The sequence below is a fragment of the Sus scrofa genome, chromosome 10 (assembly GCF_000003025.6).
Source record: "Sus scrofa isolate TJ Tabasco breed Duroc chromosome 10, Sscrofa11.1, whole genome shotgun sequence".
NCBI classification, from domain to species: domain Eukaryota; kingdom Metazoa; phylum Chordata; class Mammalia; order Artiodactyla; family Suidae; genus Sus; species Sus scrofa.
This window is the reverse complement of record NC_010452.4, coordinates 56,400,506-56,426,932: the sequence shown is the minus strand read 5'-3', so window position 1 is coordinate 56,426,932 and position 26,427 is coordinate 56,400,506. Positions and strand designations below refer to the sequence as shown.

Below are 26,427 nucleotides of genomic sequence, written 5' to 3'. Positions count from 1 at the left end.
TCTTAATTTTCTTAGCAGCAGTCTGGGGAATGTTAAGAGCCTGCACTTCAATCAGTGCCTTGACTGGTTAAAACCATGTTGCTGTGCCTGCCGTGAGCAGAGCCAGCTAATGCCTCTGTAACTCAGCAGACCTCTTCAAGCCATGTCCACCTCCTCCGAGGACCAGTGTCTGCTAAATTAATTCATTAACCTTATTTAGGACTAATGGTCCAGAATCATTAGAAACTGCTCTTTCTTAATCAACTGTTAGAGAGATTTAACAGAGCCAGGGAGTCTAGGAGTCCGCATTATCTTATTACACTGTCACTTTCTCAGAAGTCACAGATTAAAGAGCTCTGGGGTGGTACGGAGTCCACCTCCACGTCTTCTGAAGTGACTCTGTCGAGTGGCTACAAGCAGCGCTGTTTTATTTCACTCCTCTAACAGATGCCAGACACTGCCATGATGTTTGTCCAGAGCTGGAGGAGACTTAATGAGATGGAGGTCACTTTCCAAGTTTTCTGCACATTTAAAATAATGCAAGAGCCTTGGCAGAATCACATAACAGAGGCCAGTATGATCATTAGCTGAGATTCTGAACTCCAGTTACAACAGCACTTCTTCTTGGCAAACCTTAAGCTTCTAAAAGCCAAGGCAGAGGAAACCCAGTATAAAGCTACTCCCAGTGTAAAAAATCTAAAAAAAGTCAAAAACATCTAGCAATCGAGAAAAACAATATAGTTTATATTGTCTCCTTTTTAATTTATGGGAAATGATTTCTGTAATGCATGTAGCTTTATGCATTTTTGATGTGCACTTCATCTTTCATTTCCATTTGACCTGGTTTTCCTGTAATAAAATTCTGTAGATTTATAAATTCATGCTGAGAGCAAAGAATGCCATTCTCTTTCCACAGGGAATCTATTAGATGCAATATTAAAATCTATATATACCATTACTGAAAATTTGTGATTGATAGGCTTATATATTTCACTGCTTTCATACCTGTTCCTCTTACATAGTTTATGCACCGAATTTTTATTGCTCAAAATTAAGCATCAATAAATGTGGCAGCATTTCAGGCTGAGGCTCTCCAGTATGACATCCATCATAAAAAGTGACAATGAGAGTCCACGCTGAACAATAAAGCAGCCCAGAGACTGGTTTCTTTGGGCCTCAGTGAATCACTTCGGCATTAGGGTTTTTTGAAAGGAACGCTCAAAACTAGTTAGCTCACCTAGAATTCGAGAATGCAGCTTACCATATGTGATAGCCAGACGTCAGTGTGGTGGACTTTTTTCCAACATGTAGGTAATTAGAATGAATGCTGTCTGGCTATTTATTTTTCTTTCTGCCTGGTTACTTTGATCTGGTCTCTAAGACCAAGCAACTTCACTTGGAGCAACAGAGCAGAATTATTTCTGCTGCACCTCATATACTTGGTTCTCTCTGATGATCTGGATCTCAAGAGCAGAGATAACCCCAAATCACTTAGATTTATGGGCAGATAAAACGACAACCAAAAAGGTTTGGCTTTAAGCCAGCTGAAGCCCTAGATGACCGTCCCCACTGATCAATGACACAGACCAGGCTTATCATCAAAAAGCCACACAAGGGGTCGAACAGCATCTTTTAGTCGCCTTCACTTAGAACTTGCTACTTAATGCGATTACACTTCTTGGGGGATAATTAAGTCTAGCAGAAGCTCCCTGGGGACCATGTTAACATCCATTGAGGGGACTTAATGTTTTTAATGCCAGAAGACCTTTTTCTTGGGAGGCAACTTTGTAGGGGTTGGGGGTGGAGCCCTATCAGATCTCAGTCCACTCTCTTCCTGAACCAACTTCCTGAGATCAAAGAGCGTTCCTTGGTGGCCGTGTTGCTCTCGGCGCCACCTGAAGGCACCACTTGGAGCTCCCCTGAAAGAGCTGTGAAATATTTAATCACCGGTCATTTATATGTAAAGCTAGCATACCTAACTGGTAGTCTGGGAAAGATCTACTAAAATATTGTTTTTATTGCAGATAAATGTGGCGATACTATAAAAATTGAAAGCCCCGGGTACCTTACATCTCCTGGTTATCCTCACTCTTATCACTCAAGTGAAAAATGTGAATGGCTGATTCAGGCTCCAGAACCATACCAGAGAATTATGATCAACTTCAACCCTCACTTCGATCTGGAGGACAGAGACTGCAAGTAAGTGGGAATGTTGGAACAGGGCGCCACAGCACCATCTAGTGGGCGCAGGTGTCCCTGGGCAAAGTCTGTGAACCATCTAGAATATAAATGGCTCCAGCAGGGATTCCCATCTAGGCCAGATCATGTGTCAATGGTATGGAAATTAAATTATGTTAAGTGATTTCTAAGTTCCCCAAGCCAGGGAGATTATATTTAAATGTGTAACCTCTCATATTCATTTTCCTGTTAACACTTTTGGTTTTGGAACTCTTTTGTTAAGAAATGTGTACCCATGTTTCTCTTTTTTTTTCCTGGAAAGGAAAAGAATTAGAAACCCAAAGTCTCACTCGAGTTTTTTATTAAACGTGGTGGGTCACTAAAATATTAGTGCATGGTGCATCAGCAAATGGTGAGGTGTTGGGTATTTTTTTTTTTAAACAAATCTGGGGCACATTTTGTGACTTAAGAACTGTGTTTATCTTATGGAGTTTGATGTGACCAAAGCAAATTGTCGTTAAAAAAAAAAACAAGGAATGTAGGGTGAGTCTGATGAGGGGTTTTTATAGATTAATGATGACAGGTTTCTTTCGGAAAATGCTAAAAAAATTAATAGTTGTTAATGCACAGGGAATGCAGTGGGACTCTACTGTGGATCTGTGTTTTATTCATGTGCCTTACCCTTCCCAGCTCCTTCTGTGGTCAAGCAACCAAGCATCAAATTATGCTAGGTTTCTTTATTATGAAAACATTCTCATAAGAGAGACAGTCTTAAGTTGTATTTCCTCACTTTGTATGAAAGAACGGTGTGTAGGTTTTGCTTTCCACAGCTGGGAAGGATGTTTTAACGTTGCAGGCAGCAGTCCATTCAGATTTAAATCTGCTGTTGTCTGGTCATCCAGCAGACCCCCTGTCTCTGTTTCATCCACATCATCCCATCTGGACATACCACGTGTGGTATATTCTTCAGAGACTCGAACCTGAATACCAACCTTTCGTGACATTTAGATATAGACATAGTTTTAGAAAAGGAATATAATCCATTGAAGTCTCACTACTAAAGTGTTTCTCTAAGTGTTTCTCAGGTTGGAAAATGAGTCAGTTTGGTATAATTGTATGCTGTGTATGGAGGCTACTATTTCCCTTGGAAATGAACACTCTTATGCAGGTGGTTTCATTATTTAAAATATTTTCTTTACAAACACAGATCCCTTTTAGAGAAGAACAGGATAGTATGGAAATGTTCCCACCTGTAAGGACTCCTCAAGAACCTGTTGGGTTGGTGGGATAAACTAGTGTTTCATGATGAGGGAAATGAGGTCATCTGGTTAACTCAACATCTGGTGCCTGGAGAATTAGCATACATTCATATACTGTTGATCGATTTCCAAAGAATCAGCAGACGCTACAGCACAGTAAAATTATGCTGATTTCAATTTAATCTTTGTTCTGTGATTCAGAAGTGCTTCAGGGCATTATATTGACTTTTTAATCTTGTGTGAAAGTTGCCGTTAATAGAGTATTCCAGGAACTTCTAGGAAACAGGGAATTCATTCATTTTTTGGTTAGTCTTCTGTATGGCAGTTTTTACAGTGTCAACCATCTAGACGGACTGGAGACTTGTCTTCCTCTTCGCTTTCTTCTGTTTTATTTTTTGCATTTTGACAATACTGAAAAACTGCCATAGGAGATATTTTTAAGGGACTCTGGTAAAACATCTTCAAGTAATAACATCATTCCTCAAAAGAAGGTGCTTTGGATTTCAGGAAACTCCTGCTTACTAATTCCTGATCTGAGCATCTTGACCATGTATGTGTGAAATTTAATAGCTAAAGAATTCAGAATAGTCTGTAGTTACTCGCAGCACTGTGCTGGTCAATGTTAACCACTGAATCTTGGGAGAGGGTAGGTCAAGTCCCGGGCCATGATATTTGCCAAATTCTATACTATAAATATTCCCACTGTGGCCTTTTCAAACTACCCATGTGATGACCCTGTGCACAGACTTGCAAAGAGACGTGCACGCTTGGTTCTTGTGAGCTGGTGCGAGCCAACTCCAGCACCCAACTGCACCGGAGTGTAGGAAGGGGAAGCCAGTTGCCTGAGTTAAAGTGTGTGACATGTTTACAAGTGTCTGGTGCCCAGCAAAGCTTAAACAATGATCTGCCATATCATGATGTGGGATAGAGTCTGGTGGAATGGGGAGAGCAACTTTTTTTGTTGGATAGAAGAAAAAGGATAATTACAGCTCGGAATAAGGGGCCATTTTAGTGACATCAGCAAGACACTGACATGGCCAAGAAGATTGTTTCTGTGTTTGTGACTGTGGGGTTTTGGTTTTGTGTTTTTAATGCGACAGGGCAAGGTGGTTTCTTAATTGTAGCAAGCAAGGGTTTGTTCTCACTGAAGGTGCCATCTCCTGGCCAGCTGGGAAGCTGAATATACTTAGCCTGTTGCAGTCAGTGGAAATTAAGACCCTGGAAAATATCTTTGTGCCATGTTTTCAAGTGTTGCTACCTGATTATTTAATCAATGAAAATTCCAAAAGTGATACATAGGAAGACCAACTTAAGACCTTGCCCTGTCTTCCCTGACTGGTCCACGTGACTGCTGATCACTGTTGAAGGTTGCAGTTTACACATGTGGCATAATTCTTGTCTCCTTCTTTAAAGGTCGTGAGAAGAGTCCACAGCTTTAAAATTTACAGGGGGTTGGAATTCCCTAGAAAAATGGAAAACACCAGAAACTTTGTAGGAATAAATTCATAGGCTTCAAAAGTTTATGTTGGATGTACATACAGATTTGGGGGGGGGGGTTGTGGGTTGATTGTTTGTTTGTTTATATTAAACCACTTCCAAAAATGTATTTGAAATAACACATCACATTCAGAGAATTGGTAAGCTTTTCTGTTAAGCACAAGCTGTTTTTCTTGTTTGAGATATTTAACAGTTTCCCCTGTTTCAGCTATATTTTATGTCTTATAGCAGAAAAAAAGTGCTTGCAGAGTTCCCTGGTGGCCTAGTGGTTAAGGATCTAGCATTGTCACTGCTGTGGCGTGGGTTTGATCCCTGGCCTGGGAACTTCCTTATGCCATGGGGGTGGCCGAAAGAAAGCAAGAAAGAAAGAAAGAAAGAAAGAACCAGTGTCATAAGTAAGATAAAATAGGGTAGTGGATCATGAAAGCCTTTTGTATAGTTAAAAGCTCCTCTCAAAAGAAATTATCATTATTACGTCTTTAACAACTTGGTGATTGTTAGGACATTTGGAGGTAGGAAAGTAAGCAAACTAAATATATCGATTCAGTAACAGGATGATCTGATTATAACACACCCTGTATCTCCTCTTGAAACTGTCAACATCTGAATCATCAACTTTCACAACTTGTGAAAGCTCAAAAAATCAATTCCTTCACACATTTGCTTATTGCAAAACATCCTGCAGGCCCAAGTAGACAATTTTTTCACAGACTGTAGGGATAAATAAGTAATTAAGTAGACAGGTTCCAGTAGGAAAAGTATTTTTTATTTCTATTTTATTGTTTTATTTAGGATGAAATTAAGATATTCTGTCGTAAGTTAAACATAAAGTAAAACGTGCATACTCACAACTTTTCATGTGTATAACACCCAGACTGGCCCAGTACATAATTAACCTCGGCTAACCATACACAGAGGTTTTTACAATGGCTATCAAGGGGGAATATTTCCTTAAGGAAAATGAATGTTCGAGTTGTGTCTGGCGGCTTTAAAATTCACCCATCTCTGTGTATGCCACCCCTCCATCAGATTTTATTATAAATAAGCATCACAACCATGATACTATAACTCCCAGATTTCTTTCATTGAACACGGTGTGGTGTCAGTCAAGCAAGGGAGCCATAGAGCATCTATCTCCAGGCTAATTTTGTGCCAGGATTTCTAGTGAGAGAGACCGTCTGGTTTGATTGTGATGTTGATACAGGAGGTGGTCACAGAATGTTCTGAGTGAGAAGAAGATGTTGAGGGGAAGGAGAAACCTGGTTTCTCTTTTTTTTTTTGCACCCACAAACTCCTCCATGCTTATGAAGTGTCAAAGCAGAGCTAAAAGCAGAAAAGAAAGAAAAGGCCACCTGCTGAGTTTTTGTCCAAAAAGTAGCTTTTATTGTGCATCGAATGTGGTTGTCAGTTGAGCTGGTTGGGTCTTCGTCCTTGGAGTTTCCTTTGGTGGTAAGGCAGACATCTTGAATCTCATAAAACTTTATATCTGCATAATAAACAAGAATGTCATTGATACAGTAGTTAGAATTTATAGAGCTTTTCCGGTTTCCCAGCAATGCAAACTCTCAGCATGATAATTTATAATGGTTTGTGACAAATACTGCTGAGCAAAGAGGTGTGTGGTTACATTCAGATCAGATGTCATCATCTGGGGAGCAATAAAAATTTCACAGACATTGGGTTAAAAACATTAAGAAAATGAATGTGAAGCTCCAGAAATAGAGTCTGAAAAGGTGGCAGTGATGGGGGAAGGGGTGGGAAGTGAGGTCTTCTGTGCGACAAGTTCCTGACTTCACTGCCTGGTTTGTAGGCTTTCACCAAGACACAAGGCCAATGTCGCGTGCATGGATGCTTTTCTGCCTAAATTTCGATTTGTAGTCTCTTCTTTGCGTCACCCGTAAATAGGTGTCTTTTTCCTAATTTGATGCAATCAGAGGAAGATTTCACCCTTGTCGCTTCACATGAAGTTTAATCACAGGAAAATTGTAATGAAACAGAGATGATACTCAAGTTTGTGGATCTTGTTGGAATAAACCCCACCGTGTGTCTTTAATGCCACTTTTAACATCACCTAAGTTGTTACAGACTTTGAAACACTACTCACTTCATTTATTTTCATAGAATATAAACTCACTGAATGACGATTAATCTGCCCTTAATGCCTCAAATCTGATTATTCCTGAAAATGTCATTATGCAATGATCGCGTTGTTGTCCTTTGGAGAGAATTGGGGGAATATAGGTTCCATCTTTGGTTTCCCTAAGTAATATTTTTGTTACGATCTTTACTTTGTTTGGCATGGATTTTTGCATTAACTTTTATTTATTTATTTTTTTTAGATTGCATTAAAGTATTATTTATCTTGGTTAGTGTGGGTTTTTTTGTATCTGAGACAAAGGCATCCCTTTGGTCCTAGTGTTGGGTTTTAGAGCATCCCTTAGACCAAAGCAAACAGTGACTCTGTTTTATGGAAAACAGTGGGTATTTTATGCCAGAATGCTTCCCTTTTTTCTAGGTGAAATATAGACACCTATTAAATTGTAATCAATATCTAGGAAAGAACATGACCTAACTGTCACATCTGATACAGTTTTACAAGGTGAGTCCATCCATGTCACCAATCAGAGCAGACGTTTCCAGCTACCTGGGAAGAGGCCCCCTTCCCATCTACTTTCAGTCTCTCACCTTTGGCCTCAAGGGCAATTGCCATCTTGATGTGTGTAATTCCATTTCCTACGAATTTCAAAATCAGACAAAATTCAACTATAGTCCTAGAGGTCTGTGTATACTAACTTTTAAAGATCGCCAGACGCTGGCATGGAGCTAGAAAAAGGTATACTGTTCCCTTTCTAATAATAATAATAGTAGTAATAAAAGAGTTCTACTGAAGTGTTTTCTAATTTTTTTCAGATGACTGCTGTAGAAATACATGTACTGCGTATACTACGGTTATGTTAAAATAAACACAGAGTTTTCGCTCTGGAGTGAGTCTGCTTTTTAGGCAAGGAAAATTCAGAGAACATCTTTCTTGCCTTTATTTTGCTCTATAAAGTCATTGCTGCTTTTCAGCTCAAGTAAATTCCCAATATGGACAATGTAAGAGGCGCCACCACCCAGCTCAATTCAATTAAAAAACTATTGAGTGGGTAGAAATGAACCCTTCTCAGAACAGCGGAGGTCAATGTTGTTGCACCACCTGCAGCATCCGTGGTTGCTGCTCAGGCAGATAATTATCTCCTTTCTTCCTTTTGATTTTTTTCTTCCCCATTAGCACTGATTTCATTTGAACAGACCCCCATGTGTTTAATAAAATTAATTTCCTTTATTATTTCTTCCTATAAGCAGTCACATTGGATCATGATGAATTTTGAATATTACAAGGCATTTCTGTAATTTGTAAGAAGCAACCTTTATGAGAAGCTAAAGGAAAAGATTAGCTGAAATCGTATCACACTGAATCAACATGTGCATGGCATTTCCAACCAGATTTCACGTAGGGGAGGAAGCACTTAAAAACTGATCCAAGGGAGACATATGCCTTCAGCCGGCATGCGTGTTCTCAGCTCCCTTCCATCCAGCATAAAACTTGATACTTGCATGCATGCTGACACACTTCGGCAGAAGCACACACACAAACACATATGTGCATGTGTGTGCCTGTGAGGGAGGCTATAAAATAAACTTCACTAATTGTCGATGTAGTTTTCATCAAGGCTGATCATTAAGCCTCAAGAAAAACAAGAGACAAGATTAGCGTTCAGATCAGGTTCCAAATGCCTCTTAATTGGGTGTTTGTAATCAATCCTGATGGTAGGAGTCGGTGACTTGGCAAAGCATGGCACCACCAAAGATTTTTCCTGCTCTTCTCTGGCTGGTTGAACTATGTCCAGTATCCGGGTCACTAAAGATGACAAGAGGCTGAGATGACTCTCAGATTGGCTGTGGATTACGCCATTCTGCTGGTTTGTGGTTGAAATTGTCTAGTCTCTACACATCGCTTAGAAAGTGAACTGCTTTCATCAGAATTCTACTAAATTCTGCAGAAAAGACCCATCTTTTGGCTTCTGTCCATTCAGTGGCCTCATAACATGATTTTTATACCCATCAGGCGTAGGTCTGTATGGCACGCATCTTAGATCTTATTTATGGTGAACATGTTTTTTTCTCCTTGAATGTAAATAATCAGTAGAGTTTAGAAAGCGGTCATTATGGCTGGTTCCCAGTGCTGGGTCATCCCTCCCCCCCCACCACCCCATGGTGTGACCACAGGCTCACTGAACGTTCTGTCCTTGTCTTGCTTCATCTCACTTCCTCTTCTTCTCATCCCCATTTCGCAGATGATAGGCTTAGGAAAGTGAAATTAACTGAGTCTGAATGCTCAGCTGGGGCACCATATCCCTGTCCATCTTTGCGTTCGAAGGGGCTTGGGATATGCCTTTTGAGTAAGAAAAACAATCTGTCAATATTTCATTAGAAGAATGACAAGCTCCCGTTGTGGTACAGCAGAAATGAATCCAACTAGCATCCACGAGGATGTGGGTTCCATCCCTGGCCACACTCAGTGGGTTGGGGATCCGGTGTTGCTGTGAGCCGGGGTGTAGGTCACAGACGTGGCTCGGAGCCTGCATTGCTGTGGCTCTGGTGTAGGTTGGCAGCTGAAGCTCCCATCTGACCCCTAGCCTGGGAAGTTCCATATGCTGCAGGGGTAGCCCTAAAAAAAAAAAAATATATATATATATATATATACACACACACACACACACACATAATATATATATATACACACATAATATATATATACACATTATATATATATACATATATATATAAAATAAATTTCTCTAGAAGAATGAGAAAATTCTAATTAAATATAACCAGGTTTTTTTTTATTATTCAGCAGCCATTTTCCTCTATGAAACACACCAAAGTTTAAATACAAACCAGCTAATTCTGAGGAAGGACTTAATCTTTAAACTCTTAGTTCAGATTAAGTGAAGCACTGATAAAAGATAAAAGATTGGGGGAAAAAAAAAAAAAACCTCTGTGCGCAGAAACTTCAACCATTTGATGATTTTCCCACTGAGTCAAAGTGTGCCATGGCAAGGATGATTTTTAAATGTAGTATTCACCCGAGAAATAAAAATGAGGGTGTTCAGTCACCACCTCATCTGATGGGAAAAAAACAAAAACAGAAACTTGCCTTAACTTAGCAATGACATGTGCGGTGGGGCAGGGGTCAGTGGACAGATATCTAAATTCTGGTTCCTTTGGTTGCTGGAGTTTGGAAGCACCATACACACATAAATGCAATGTTTATTTGAAGCCTAGTAACCAGGCAGCACAAAGGTTCCATTTATACAATTGATTCAAGCGACATATGAGATACCAGCTGTGTCCCAGCTACTCACAAGCCCAGGAGTCAAAGCTGGGTTCTCGTCCAAACAGCAGTCATTTGCTTAATCTCGGGTAAATAGCTCCCCTGTTTGTAAGATTTTGATACTTGTATTGGCTACGGTGACTCTGCAAGGGTTAAAGAGAGAATGTTTGCTCAAGGCGCTGAGCCCCTATGAGAACCAGAAGAGTGTTTTTTGAGAAGAAACAGATGCTCCGGAGTAGTTTGTTTTTATCTGGTCAGATACGTGTACAAGCAGCCGGCCAGGTTGGAGGTGATGGCTTGTTACTTCTGTGATAGATGGGCGTGTCACACAGACAGCGCCACCAGCCCCGGCTGAAAGAGGACGCTAAATGGCTCCCAGTTCAAGTTCTTAAATTTCTTTAGACCCACCGGAGGCGGAGAGGCCAGTCAGTGGCGTCACGATTTCAACTGCCCTTCGGACTCTCCACCCAATGATGCTATGAGCGGGTCAGCTATTGTGTAATACCTCCTCCGTCAGTGAAACGGCATGGAGGACATCAAGATGTGGTCAAAATCTTAGTCCTGGCTAGCCAGCTTTACAAAAAAATCAGAAGCACCAAATTTCGAAATTTAAAGAAAAAAGACCACAGTCTTGACTCAAAGAAAATGAAGGACACGGAGCCCCACAGACTTGGTGGCACCGGGGTTGATGTGGTCTGATTCAGGATTATGTTGTTTTTTAGCTGTGCTGACACCTGGCTGAAATAGATGACGGGTTTACCTTTTTTTTTTTTTTTTAAATCTGGGTTCATACCGCTCTGTCCATTCTTGAATAACTTGAGAACGTGGGCATCTCTTTGTTAACAAATGGGTCCCAGGAAAGGTAGTTGAAATATATTGAAATATACGGAGTTCTTGATATGGCTCAGGGGGTTAAGACCTGGACGTAGAATCCATGAGGATGCAGGTTTGCTCTCTGGCCTCGCTCAGTGAGCTAACGATCTGGCATTGCCGCTCCCTGCGGCATAGGTCGCAGGTGCGGCTCAGATCTAGTGTTGCCGTGGCTGTGGGGTAGGTGGTGTAGGTTGGCAGCTGCAGCTCCAAGGTGACCCCTAGTCTGGGAACCTCCATATGCTGCATATGCGCCTGTAAAAAGAAAACCAAAACACACACACACACACACACACACACACACACACACACATATATGTTTACATTTCTAGATCAACCCTTTTTTAAAAATGACTACCAATAAACATGGTAAATCTCCCTTCACTTGACAGGCTGACTCTATCTGCACCTCTGTTCTCATATCCGTCTGTTCAAGTCATGCTTTTTGCAACTGCGTGGGGACGGTTTAGGTGAAAATTTGTCTCCCAATGGAGTGGTGAACATGTCTCACTCGCATTCCTACCCTCCACCGTCCCGCAGAAGCCTTTGCCCCTAACAAGCACTAGTGTCATTGAACCAAACCAGCTGACGGACCGTTGTATTGAGATTGAAATCTGGTATATGAAGACTAGGGAGGGAAACCCAGAATTTCCTTGATGGGAGCTCACAGTCCACTGTAGGCAATCTGGAGAGAGGCCAGCAGAAGTCGGTGAAGAGAGAGTGAAAAGGACATTTTGGACAACTTCTCGAGGGAGCAGTCAGTCTAACTGACAACCTTTCAGACAGGACTTAGGGCAGCCACTCCCTGGACAGGGGTGTGGTGGCTGCATGTCAGGGATTCTGACCTGGTCCTCCCTCCCCTCCCCCACCTACGTGGTCAGACGCATCACAGCGTGCATTCTGGAGCTTCTGATTCCCAGCAGCACAAGCGAGGGTGCAGATTGTCTGGAGGGGGACAGGGCAGCAGGACCAGGCTCTTGGGCACACACCTCAGGGCATGTCTGGAACGTGGTTCAGCCTCGGCTTCGTTGGAACCAAAACATCACCAAAACTGGTGTGGCAGCCTCTCCATTTCCACAAGGGGCAGCATGTAATTTTATTTTTTCAGCGAAGGTTGTTGATGCTAAGCTGAGGGAAGAGTGTTTTGTTTTGATACTGATTGGAATTTTCCTTCCCCCGCCCCAAAGAAAGAGCTTTGCCTCTTCCTAACCCTTTATTCCAGTGCCAAGTTCTTTGTCCCTGGCTGGGGACACTACAGAGTAAGAGGATATATTGGTTTGGTCCTTCAAGACGCCTCCTCATTTCCCTCTGTCGCCAGGCTAGCATCCTACCTGATGTGTGGGCTAGTTCATTAACATGAGCTGGGAATTTCTGATTGTCAGGGGACCATGTTAGCAGCTCCCTGTGAAAAAAGTGTTCTGGTGAGAAGGAGGAATGGGAGTTATAATTGCACCTCTGTCATTCACTCCCAGCTGTGAGACAAGGCACAGGTCCTCCGGGCGGGGTTGCAATCGATGAATGGCTTGGTTACGGCACCATCAATACCCTGGTTTTGACAGTGGTAACCAGGACAGCTCGGGAAGACGTAACCACATCAGGGGCTGCGTCAACCTCAACACCGCTTCAATTAATCTTTTTCCTCCTCTTTCTGAAGAAAACAAAACGCTTTCCTTCCTCCACCCATCTCAAGAACACAGTGTGGAGGAGATAACGTAGGTGGACCTGTCTTAGGAATACAAGAGAAATACTTTAAATAAAGCCTAGGTATTACTCTAACAGGAAGTGCATCCGCAGGTTTTGCTCCTTAAAATAAATCAGACTGTAAACAATAACGTCTGCATCCTTGGGAAGGAGACGCTTATAAATATTTCAAGAGCACTGCACAAATCCACAGCAGAGATGGTATCTCATGCTCAGCTCGTACTCAGCCAATGAGAATTCCTGCATGTTCTTACAATAAGTTGGCTGAGGGTATGTGTGTTATCATTGCAGCCTTCTAAAAATCTAGGTGAGTGGAGTTTCTGGAAAATTCATGGATGATGCTGTGTCAGTGTCACAAACTTGATAGTAGCATTAATGGCCTGTAAAAAGTCATCATTTGCGCAGGGGTTGCCTGAGGACTTAGTATATTCAGTGCAACCAAATGGAAAGCCAGCCCATGCTCTTAGGTGGGAGCCAAGGTAAGGATGCTTGTTACAACCGCGGTGACCGTTCTTCCCAATCAGTGAAACCAAATAGTGCCATCATCATATATGTGTCCAGAAAGGGGAAACTACATGGATTTTTGTATTATAAGTTCATAAAGAGCAAATAACAAATGCTGGAGAGGGCGTGGAGAAAAGGGAACTCTCCTGCAGTTAGTGGTCATGTAAATTGGTGCAACTCCTATGGAAAATGGTATGGAGGTTCCTCAGAAAACTAAAAATATAACTACCCTAGGATCCAGAAATCCCACTCCTGGGCAGATCTGGAAAAGCTCTAATTCAAAAAGATACATGCATCCCTATGTTCTTAGCGACACTATTCTAGCAGCACTATTCACAATAGCAGAGACGTGAAAACAACATAAATGTCCATCGACAGATAAATGGATTAAGAAGATGTGATACGTATACGCAATGCCATATTGCTCAGCCATAACAAGAACAAAATAATGCCATTTCCATCAACATAGGTACAACTAGAGATTCTCATACTAAGTGAAGTGAGAAGGAGAGACAAATTCCATACGATATCACTTACATGTGGGATCTGAAATATGGCGCAGATGAACCTATCTCCAGAACAGGAATGGACTCACAGACATAGAGAACGGACTTGTGGTTGCCAAGGGGGAGGCAGAGGGCGTAGGATGGACGGAGGGAGTCCAGAGTTAGTAGGTGCAAACTGTCACATTTAGAATGGATAACAACAAGGTCCTACTCTATAGCACAGGGAACTATATCCAATGTCCTGGGATAGACCACGATGGAAAATAATATATAAAAAGAGTGTGTGTGTGTGTGTGTGTGTGTGTGTATGACAGAGTCACTTTGCTATACAGCATGAATTGGCACAACAATGTAAATCAACTATACTTTAATTTTTAAAAATTGTAGGAGTTCCCATCGTGGCTCAGCAGAAAAGAATCTGATTAGTATCCATGAGGACGCAGGTTTGATCCCTGGCCTCGCTCAGTGGGTTAGGGATCCGGCGTTGCCATGAGATGTGATGTAGGTTGCAGGTGCGGCTTGAATCTGGCATTGCTGTGGCTGTGGCATAGGCTGGTGGCTACAGCTCCGATTCAACCCTGGGAACATCCGTATCCCTCGGGTGTGGCCCTCAAAAGACAAAAATAAAAAAAGTGCAGGGAAAAGCAGCTGGCAAAATAAATGTTTTTAAACTGACGGGCCCTCCTCGCCTTCCCTCTTCCCTCCGTTTCTGGCACCCTCGGCCCCTTCCCTCTGCCATCTCCCTCCCCCACGTCTGGTTGGGACCAGTTTGCCAAAAGCGATGGGGGTGGTTTTCAGTAGCCTCCGTTAAAAGACAAAAACAAAAAACCACCTCCCAGGAAGGCCTTTAGCATGATAGCTGAGAAGAAGTTATTATTTTAGCCCCTTCTCCCCTCCTCACCCTCCAGAATGGCCTGATGTGATAAAATTATATCTGCAGCCTCTCAAGTCCCCCCAGCACTGTTCTCTTTTGATATGACCACTGCTGTGTGTGTGGCCGGGAGCTCAGCGTTCCTTCTTGTGCGACCATGTGGGTGTTCTGGGTCAAACAGATTCTTTCGGACTGGGCAGTCATGAGTGCAAAAAAAAATGTCCTTGGACCTGTTACCCTCCACACGAATCGTTCACCTCTCTCTCCCTTTCCTGTAACTGCCAAGGGCTTCGTATGTGGCACCTGCAGCCCAGGACTTATTTCCTTGACCCTTCTCAGCCTAGTTTCTGTCCCCTCCGCTAGACTGACTCGTTTGCTCAAATGTTAGATGGCACTTCCTCTTCGCACGCCCCACACCCCTGGCCTTCGCTTGCCCCGAATTTCTTCAGCCTTGGCACCACACCATCGCAACCCGAAAGCTTTCTTCTCTCCTGCAGTTCATGCCGCTGCACCATCTTGGTTTTATCTCCACATCTCTGACCACTTCCCTTTTTGACCGGTTTCTCTTTTCCTCCAACATTCAAATACAGGCCTTTGCCAAGGTCTTGCCTTTGCCCCAGATATCTTCTCCCTGAATTGCCTTTTGGAGCCACTCTACTCAGACGATACCCAAATTTCAGCCCATTCCAATGTGGCCTAAGCATTGGACTTAAACGTCCAACTTCTTTCTAGGTGATCTTGACTGGCCTCACCCAGTGCGTTCCCTGTAACAGCTGCTCATTTAATATTTGCTGAACTGAACTGGCCAACTGACATCCAGCGCAGGTGTTTATCTAGCCCAGAAGAACCAAACCCGGGCAAAGATCTAACTTAATTGGACTCTGAACATGCACACTTAGGCTTCTCATCCAGGTGGTAAACCCTTCCTCTTCTTGGGTAGCAGAGTCAAACTTATATTTTTGCTCCTAAAAACTCTTTTGAGAAGCCTAGAATTTCTCCATGAGAGTAGCTTTAGCCAAATCTCAAAAAAAAAAAAAAAAAAAATTTAAAAAATGCAGAGGTGCAGTTGCCGGAAAGCTCTTCTTTCTGCTTCCCCGTCCCTTCCATAATCTGTTTTGGAGTCAGAGGCATAAAACATATTAATATTGTAGGCCTATGTCCGGATTGCTGAGTTGTTCTGACATTCCCCACAACTCTTGGGACTTTGTGTCACAACTCTGTAAACGTTGTCTATTGAAGATTCATATCTGGGCTCGTATCCAAACTACCTTTACATAAATTTCACACAAATAATTTAGAGCCTCCTTCCATTCCAGCTGGCAGCCCCAGTAACTGCACATGTTAAGGTCACAGCAGGCTTGCTGGGGAAGATGTTGACCATGAACTTCTCTCTTAGAGAGGGCAACACGGGATGCTTCCCATGCACAGGGGTGTAGACATGTTTGTCCAGGTCACCATGTGAAAACCCAGTCCTGTGTCTTGGAGCAACCCCAGAAAGAGGCTGTCCTGGAAGGGGGTCCGGCTGAGGCAGCCCAGGGTGTTTCCCGAAGTGGACCGGGAGGGTCTCAGCTGTTCCCCTGGCTCACACCTCTCTCACCATGACACTCTTTCCTAAGGGTTTCTCAACACTACGTGTCACCATGGGCAAGCGTCAACCCAAGAGGAAGGGACAAAGCGGTCACGGGTGCCCAGCCACCCCCATCACAGCAAGCACCCCAGCCACCGTAGCTCGTGTCCACATTTCTTCCAGCTTCTTGATGCCACCACCTTGCCCAAGTTCTCTGGGGGATTTCTGGATGTTTCTGTTATATCTCTAGGGTGGAAACCCAGGGCACCCCCTCCCTGTCAAATCTCGAGTTTTTCTGCAGCCAAAGAACAGAATGACTCAGGTGATAAGCGCTTGTGTTTCCTTGGGGGAGGAGCCATGAGCAGGGGCCGAGCTATCATGCCCTCAGCTTGTTCCCTTTGGACCCGTCCTGTGTCCTCATGCTCACAGTCCCCTCGGGGCGGTGGGGGGGGGGCTGGCTTTGTTAATGGTGTGGCCTTCATGGATGATGCCTCTAGGAACCCATTGCATCCTGAGTTCTTGGAGGGACTTGGCCTCTAAGTAGCTCTGGGCTTAAGTGCTTAAACTTTTTGCATCTGAATTTCCTCGTCTGTGAGATGGGAAGTGTGGGCTCTGAACTCCGAACCCCTTTGCCTCTCATCTAACAGGACTCAGCTTGTGCAGGGGATTCCTGGTGCCACAAAAGCAAAATCCAAAGACGTCCTTTCGGTCCTGAACCCCGAGCCTTTCTTTGGTTTCGACAAGACCTCTTCAACGCCCTGACTCTTTCCTTCTTTCTTAAATCTCAGCTACCCCAGCTCAGTCCGGACCCTCCCTGCCTTTCGCAACACAGCTTCTGCCTGCTCTTTTTTTCACCAAGACAAGTTTATGTCTGTTTTCTGCCCGTAAATTTTATCAGACATTTTAAAACTCTATTCTGGCAACATTTCTTCCAAGGAATTGTTCGCCTCTTCACCTAGACTGTAATCTTACCCATGAACAGGCCTGTTTTACCTAATCAGTGATTGGAAGGAACCAGGAATGTGACCCTTTGAAACACTTTTTTCTTGTTCTACTGTTGCTGACAGTAATACTCACAGGCAGTGGAAATTCTGTGTAGGAATGAGTTGTTTGTTCTTGAAACTAGATGAGCCACAGGCCAAGTTGGAAATGTAATTTAACTGCCGTCGATACCCTCAGCATTAACCTAAACTCAGGTTTGATCACTGACACAGAAGTAGCTTTTACCTTATCGTTTTGTTCAACATAGCTTGTTAAAATTAGGTGGTAAAGAACAGAAATTGCATTGGCAAAAGTACAAAGGAATGACAACAGCGATTTTGTTCATGAATCCCACCTCACTCTATCTCTCAACGGCAGTGTAAGCTATGTAATAAGCCATGTATCTGTTTGTAAAACAGTCTTGAATTAAGGCGCTTATTCAAATGCCATTGTAAAAATAATTTTCTGAAATTGTGGTCTATCAACAGGAGATAAGATGGCACTTTGCTATCGCCTGCTGAGGCCCATTATGAATATTCTATTTCAGCAGCAAATCACACTGTAAATACAATGTTCAGATTCATTTATTCCCACAATAGCATTTTTGCAAAGGTGCAATTTCATAATTTGACTTTGCATTGAGAGCACATCATCATTTCCAAGCTCTTTTAAGCACTGGTTAATTCACACATCCTTGGGAGATTGTTTATTTGTACCAGACCCATTTTAGAGTGAAATCACCCAAATGTATAAAAACAAGGCCACTTGCCAAAAGCGGAACAGGGACAGCAATGTGGCTAAAACTCCGATGTGCTTCCTTTCCTTAGCACATCCGACCAGGCACGTCTGAACACCTTAAACACAGATGTGCTACCCATGAGGAAGGAATGTCATTCAAGTCATTCAGGGTGCAAATGTAAACATGTATAAACAGGACCCAAAATGAATGAACGTATGCATTGTACTTTTCTCCTCTGTTTGGTCCTTCTGAGCCATATTTGTGTTAAAGCAAATGATCAATGGCGGACTAACGTCTGAAGTTATTTAGCTAATTCCCAGGGTTCATTGGAAAATGTCTAGTATTTCTAAACACCGTCCTAAAAAAAGAACTTGAACTGTCCACCCCCATTATTTTTGTCATTCCAGCCTTCCTGGCCCTGACCTTGAGATTTAAACTATTCATGTTTCTTATCAATGTTGTTTGAGGGTTTGGTTTAGGTATTGATTACACAGGCACTGGAGATCGATAGTGAACACGGGTTCACTGTTCAACATTCATCACGAGTAGACTTGGGAAAAAAACACACAGGGTCATCAGTTCAGAAACTCACCAACTTGAAAGGTGGGATAAAGTCAGGCACTTTGTGAAACATGGTTTACTTGGACACCAGAACGCTTCCTCTGAGACTTCAACTGTTGCCTGCTACCTCATTCATTCGTTCACTCATTCGCTGTGTACGCATCACCTAGGATGTGCCAGTGACCTACATTCCAGGAAGACAGTGCTAACACTGGAGCTGCCACGTCAGGAGGGTCCTCTGTGCCCTCTGTGCCTTCCCAGCTTGCAAATCCCTCATTATCTTCCCCTGCAGGTCCAAGACAGGCCCCCTTGGGACCTGGCTCTCGCTCCAAACAAGATGCATATAGAAAACGTCTGGCTGAGGCAACTCTTGGCTGAGCATCAAGTTTGTTCTTGGCGCTGATGCTCTAGGCTTGGAACCCTCAGCTGGGGCTCCCAGACCCTCTGTGATTCAGCCCCCGGCTGGGCTGCTCTTGTTTCCCAGGTTCACTCAAGCTCCCGCCCTGCATACTTGACTTGCGGTTGCCTACTCTCCATGCCTGGCCCTGGCTATTCTAACCTCAGATCATGCCCTCTTTGCCTGTAATTACTGGTCCCAGTCAACTCCGTTTCACCCTCCAGCAGGCCTTGAGTGACAGACCTCAGGAAGCGTTAGGCTTAGAAGGAGTGAGCACATGGTTTCTAAAGCTTCCCAGGATGGTCTGGGGTTGCTTCCGAATATATGTTTGCCAGAAGCCAGGTTGGCAGAGCAGCTTGGGATATGGCCTCTGAGTGATTCATATTAGGAATCTCGGTGAGAACGAAACACAGTCAGCTGTGGCTTTTTGGAGTTGGTTTATAGCCCCAGCAGCCATTTTACTGGCTCTGCACATGGAATAAATTCAACAGAAAGAGTAGAAAGAAACGGGATCTTTCCTACCTCATACCCCTAGCCAGGGTATAAGCGTAATTCCTCACCAAAAATATTAATGACTAAGTGAATGGGTAGATGCTTCTTCTCATTATTCCATCTTCATCTCCTCCCAGGAAAAGTCCCCATCACTCCTCCTTGAATGGAAGTGGCAGGGGAAACAGAAAGAAAGGCTTCCTCAAGGAGACTTTGACAGAACTTGCCCAGGGATAGGATTCAAGGGGAGCTGGAGACAGGGATGTTGAAGAGTAAATGTCTCCATCTTCGGGTCTGGAAAAACAGTGGTACCAGGAACGTCAATAGTAAAAAACCCAGACTGTAGGTCCCACCTCAGACATTTTGAGATGCTTCTGAAATATACACACAACATTCTTTTTTTTTTTTTTTTGAATTTCTATCCCATTGGATTTATTTATTTATTTTTTTTTTTATAATTTTTTTTATTTTCCCACTGTACAGCAAGGGGGTCAGGTTATCCTTACATGTATACATTACAATTACATTTTTTCCCCCACCCTTTGTTCTGTTGCAACATGAGTATCTAGACAAAGTTCTCAATGCTATTCAGCAGGATCTCCTTGTAAATCTATTCTAAGTTGTGTCTGATAAGCCCAAGCTCCTGATCCCTCCCACTCCCTCCCTCTCCCATCAGGCAGCCACAAGTCTCTTCTCCAAGTCCATGATTTTCTTTTCTGAGGAGATGTTCATTTGTGCAGGATATTAGATTCCAGTTATAAGTGATATCATATGGTATTTGTCTTTGTCTTTCTGGCTCATTTCACTCAGTATGAGATTCTCTAGTTCCATCCATGTTGCTTAAAATGGCATTATGTCATTCTTTTTTATGGCTGAGTAGTATTCCATTGTGTATATATACCACATCTTCCGAATCCAATCATTTGTCGATGGACATTTGGGTTGTTTCCATGTCCTGGCTATTGTGAATAGTGCTGCAATGAACATGCGGGTGCACGTACACACAACATTCTATTGCTTCTGAAGATGATCAAGTTCAATGCTAACAAAAATGGGTTTGACCACTTAGTCTTAAGGGAAGGAGAAGGCCACAAATTAATTTGCCATACTTGTTATGTTGCCACTTGGAGGATGGCAGATATGTTTGCCATCACATGATATCTCTGATTGATGACTAGTTGCCACCTGCAGTGCCTTCGAGAAAACCCAGAAAAAAAATGTGGCAGAATAGATGGCAGTGCCCACTGTGGGCTGGAGGAAAAAGTGGAGCCCAAGTGTGGCCAGTCTGCCATCTTTAATCCATATGTTGCAACAGCCTCTTCAGGACAGAGGCTAACCACAGAAGGGTAAAGGAGAGTTTCATTTGGAACATGTACTTTTGCTAATTAAATGAATAGGCATGCCTGTTTATTTTTCTTGAGCACAGAGTTATCAGAAATAAAATTCAATATCTAGTTGTTGGGTAAGCCCATTGACAACTTTTGGATTAATTTCTCTGATTTCAGTAAAGTCTAATGTTTGTGTTCCATAGACTCATCTCTTAAAGCTCAGCTTTGTGGTGATCATTTTTATAGTTCTAAATAAAACTTTTTGGTGTGGCTTGGCAGACTTTATATTCTGTTTTGCACAATAGGCCTTTTATGGAGATGTGTACACACCTGAGTTTGCATATGTATGAGGGAGCCATGCTGCATATTTTCCCCTTAAGTAAATATTTGCAAAACACAAGAAAATAAGTCATCCATAATCCTAGCACTCAAAGACTGTCTATATCTTCATATATCTTTTTTCAGCCTTTTTTCTTTGCATTTAGAAGTAGGCATATGTTTAAAAAGTTGAGGTGATTCTTTATAGACACCTTTTAGCCTACCGTTTTCTCTTAAAATTACATTTTAAGCATTTTGTGTTAGGCCCTTAAATATTTTTAAACATGTCTTCTACAAATCACACGATCTTTTCAAAATAAAAATTTTTGTCTAAACTGCTTAGGATATTTAGTTTGTTTTTGGTTACTCAGAATAATCAGCAAATGTGAACAATGCTGAAATGTGCATCTGTATGCATTTTTTTTTAAGAGAGATTTTGCTTTCATTAGACTATAGTCAATTTACAGTGTTGTGTCAATTTCTGCTGTACAGCATAGTGACCCAGTTATACCTGTATTTTCATTCTTTTTCTCATGTTATCTTCCATCATGGTCCATCCCAAGAGACTGGGTAGAGTTCCCTGTGCTGTACAAGAGGACCTCATTGCTTGTCCATTCTAAATACTTTGCATCTACCAACCCCAAATTCCCCATCTTTCCTGTTTTTTTTACTTATCTTTGAGAATTTCTTTAGAAGAGATTTCTAGAAGTGTGGTTCCTAAACTGAACAATAAGGGCAATAAGACTCTTGATACGAATTATCCACTCACTTTAAATGGCTATTCCTGGGGATACAGGAGGTTGGTGATGTTTACTTTAAAATTATGGCTACATTTTTAAGGAAATAAGGAAATAAGCATTTTTATGACATAAATTGATATTTTAGATCAGGAATTGGCACACTTTCTGCAAAGGACCAAAGAGTAAATATTTTGGGCTCTTCTGGCAAAACAATTGCCTTCTCAAGGATTTATCTCCTCTATTATATGAGAAAGTAGCCAAAGACAATATTAAAATGAAGGGGGCATAGCTGTGTTCCAATAAAACTTTATTTACAAAAACAAGCGGGGCTAGACAGATTTGGTCTGCAGGGTAGCCATAGTAGCCAACTGTTTTCATTGAAAGTGTGGCTGTTCTGTGAAAACATCAGAATTTGTGGCTATCCAAATTTGGGAGCCATGCTTTGTAATGTTCTCTTTCTGAAGAATTTGAGCTTGTAGGACTGTGATTCCTGGTCACAGTCTGGGGAAGGGAGTAAATCTGCTTTTGTTAAGCAAGGCAACTTGGAAACTAAGCAAGGAAGCGATGAATCAGCCTGTTGTTTCAACATATGTGGAGGATGGAGCATCTACAAAGTTAGGCTTCTGTTTGCCTCTGTCAGGCAGCGGTGGCTGTGCCCTGCGTCTTCTCCTAGTGTGCCTTCTTGACAAATTCACTCAGGCTTCCACGAAAGTAGTCACACCTCTGTATACAGACTAATTTCACTCAATATTGATTTAATCAAGGGCTCCGTCACTCATTACTTCCAGCATTACTGGGCGATTCCTAGGAAAACAAAGCTGAAGCCGGAAGGGGAGAATCTTCTGAGAAATAACTTTGTTCTCATGGAACTTACCCAACAGTCAATATTTTTCCCAGATGTTGAGCATACAATTGCTTTTCCTTAGGTGACCCTTTGTAGAGCAGCTAAAAGACATCACTGACTACCTTTCAGAAAGGCGCCGCAGGTTGAAGATCCAGCGTTGTCACTGGAGCAGCTTGGGTTGCTGCTGTGGCATGGGTCCAGGGTGGTCCCCTGGACCAGGAGCTTCCACATGCCATGGGCATGGCCAAAAAAAATCACAAAACAAAGACAAACGAACCAAAAATAAAAAAAAAAATAAGAAAGGTGTAAAACACAAAGGAAATAAGCCAAGCGTAACCCCCTGAGTAATGACATGTCTGCTATGACATAGATAATTACCAATTATCTGTCAGGGAAACTTGTAAATTGACCATGGGGATAAAATACATTTTATCATGTTATTTCAGTGGTTGTCAGAATCCTTCTGGCATAATGAGGATGAAGAGAGTTGCCTTCAGGAGCTCTTGGACCTTCCGCAGATGCACACACACACACGCACGCACCCTTCTGACCCCAAGAATGCAAAAGCAGCTGCCTTCACAAACACCACATCGGAGTCCAGCAGTGGTTATATGCTCATTGTTTCTGTTGCTTTTATTTACGCTAGAGAAACAATGTGAGCTCCATGTAGACAGCCCTTTGCCAATAATAGAAGTCAGTTTGCCCAGCAAGCCTGAGATGGGGGAAAAATGGATTTGATTGTAGCAGATTAATATAAGCAATAACTTCCCTGCATGTGCATGCACACGTGCGCGCGCACACACACAGACACAAGTATGTGTATAACAGCTATAGTTAAAATTGTTGTTCAAAATACTTCTTACATTAAAAGACCTCAAATTGTGTTCTTAGAATAAGTTTCTAGTCATAATGCCCATCTTGGTAAACGTGAGGAAAGTTATAAACACACATACACTGCTTGGCAGCTAGCCAAGAAGATAACCCCAAATTTACATTCTGATCCTTCCATTTGAGAGATGAAGAAACTGGCGTTTTCACAGTGGGTGACTTGCCCGGTGAGGAGGACGGTGGTGCCAACTCTGTTCTCCTGTCACCCGGGACGGTGCTCCCCTCACCTGTTCTCACTTCCTCATGAGAGCTTGCGTGGTTTTTCCTCTTGGTGGTTTGTTTCAGGTTGTGCATATTCATGATCTGGTGCTTTGAGGTACAGCAGTGAGGGCTCCAGGGGGGTTAGAACTTACTCTGTGTCACCTTGAAGGGGAGAACAGGGACCAAGGGGTAGAAATTTTCATCCTGATACAACATAACAAATCTAACGCATAAAATAGGATTTCCCAGGGACGTCCATGGCCCATCTTGAGCTACTGTAATTGGAGAGTTGCGGACATATTTTAAAAAATGGTTTTAGTACATGGCATATGTTTGTACAAATGCAGTAATGGTTGTTTTTCACCTAAGTATGTGACAGCAACTCTTAGAACAGTTACTAGAAAGTTGACCCCAACTATTGACTCCCTCTCCTGTCCCCGTGTGCTGTATTTTGGGCCACTGTAATGTCATGTGGTGCTCAACTGTGGCCTGGCGGACACACCATTATGGTGCCTGTGGTTCTGTAGCAGATCACGCTTCAGTTACAAAGAACTGATTCGACTGTTTACATTAAAGTCAGTCTGGTTGTATGGATGCTTCCGCCTTTTGGGGTTACATTGCTTACACTCGAGGCATATGGTTTTCTACTCACTTTCTACGCTGATGAGGGACCATCTTGTAGAGCGGTCAGCTTCCCTCCTCCAGCAGCTTTCAAGCAGTGGCCCGATGCCATCTGTGGGCGGTGCTGTGCATTTCTGAAAAGATTCAGGCCTAGACCGAATAGGTCCCCAAATAAAAGGAGATGAGCAGATTGAATGCCAACCATATGGCTGTTGGTTTAGATGGAGTTGTTTCATTCCATTCCCCAGAGCAATGAAAGACACAGCTTATCTTGAAACTAAGTTTGCATTGGATAACGGCACTTGGGATGGCTGGTAGGGAACAGTCATGGTAGAGTAGGTGCTGAAGAGTAAAGGGACCAGTGAGGCAAAATTGGAGGCTTGCGGGGGGGGGGAATAAATTAGGAGTTTGGGATTAGCATATATACACCGCTGGAATAGAATAGGTAAACAACAAGGATCTACTGTACAGCATAGAGAACTCGACTCAATATCTTGTAATAACCTATAATGGAAAAGAATCTGAAAAAGAACCTGTGTGTGTGTGTGTATGTGTAACTGAAATACGTTGCTGTGCACCTGAAACTAACATGACATTGTAAATTCACTGTACTAAAATTTTTAAAAATTTTAAATAATAATAATTGGAGCAGGACATAAGTGGCTGACCGAGAACATCAGAGGAGAAGAAAATGTTACCAAGGTCTCTTATGTGGTGTTTGTTTTCTTTTCCACTCTCTTAGCTTTCTGTCTCTCTCTCTCTTTTTTTTTTTTTTTTTTTTGGTAGTGATGATACAGTATTTCTGGGGGTAGGAATTCTATTCAAATAAAGAAAAGCAAATCAGTGAAAGAAAAAGGAATGGAGGCCAAAAATGGAAAGTATTTAATGAAAATGTCTCGGTCTATTCCTAAACTAATGATTATAATATGTTTCAGTTATTTTCTCTTCGACCTTGGTTTATGTGTTAACCAAATTTCATTTAGTTATTTCCCAAGAACGGCTGAATATCACACAGGAAATGTTTGTTCCGTCATGTGATTTGGTTAAATCCCCCATTTATATCTTGATGGAAAAACAGATTCTCAAAATTTGGGGAAAAAAAATTTCATTTCTTCTTTTTCATCCCCAGGCCAGTATTTCTTCCCCAGGCCAGTATTTAGTTTAAAAAAAAACAAAAACAAAAACAAAACTGGGGGGAGGCACGTATATCATATGCCGGTATCACTAGTGAGGATCAGACACAGAATGATCAAGAATGCCTTGTTTGTTGTCCTTGGATGGGGTTACAGCGAATGGGGGAGGCAGGACTTATAAACAGATGATTTACTGTTTACGATGGTGAAGGCTATGGCCAACGGTTGAGGGCGGTGTTTTCTAAGTCGTTGCTCACTTCTGTTCTGTGTGGGCAGACTTTCATTTTCCTCTCATCACCTCCATCACATTTCACATTGACTTCTTCTTTATTAACCACCAGCCTCTGACTTAGAAGATCTGAAACTGAAACCCGACTTACATGTAGTGAAACCCTTTCACCTTGCCAAAGTTTGGCCTCATCCCTTCTCTACAGTATAATGATCACTGTCAGTTGGAAAGAAATAAGGTAGAGTTTAAACGTGGAGTTGAGCGTGGAAGGGAGAGGCCAACAATGGTCTCATCCTCCTCTGGGATTTGCAAGTTTGGAATCTTTCAGAAAATGGAGATTATCCAAATAAGGAGAAAGCAAATGAAACCAGGCAGTCTGGCAGTGCCCGCCGAGAGTCACAGAGAAGGGTGGATAAGAACTCAAAGCCCTCCTTTCCCTTGTCAGGTAATTAAAAAGAAGGAGCTTTCTAGATAAGACCAGTGCTGGAAAGCAGGTCTTTTAAAAATGTTTGTTTATTTGTTTGTTTTGGCACAGACTTTGATCTGTTGGCCCAACTTAGAAAAAAGATGCAGGATGGCTTGATTGGGCTTCCGTGGCATTTCACCCATAGACACTGAGGTTCACTGATGGTGTGATTAACTAGAAAGG

The 26,427-nt window shown here is 42.4% G+C and overlaps 1 protein-coding gene across 13 annotated transcripts in view; it reads left to right on the top strand.

Moving 5' to 3' along the window:
* The window catches only part of NRP1 (neuropilin 1), a 150,160-nt gene that overhangs the window by 3,900 nt on the left and 119,833 nt on the right, over positions 1-26,427 (top strand). For all 13 annotated transcript variants that reach the window (XM_021064971.1, XM_021064977.1, XM_005668176.3 and 10 more), the window contains one exon: positions 2,004-2,178. In XM_021064971.1, coding sequence (XP_020920630.1) covers positions 2,004-2,178 — 175 coding nt within the window. The remainder of the gene's footprint in view (positions 1-2,003; positions 2,179-26,427) is intronic.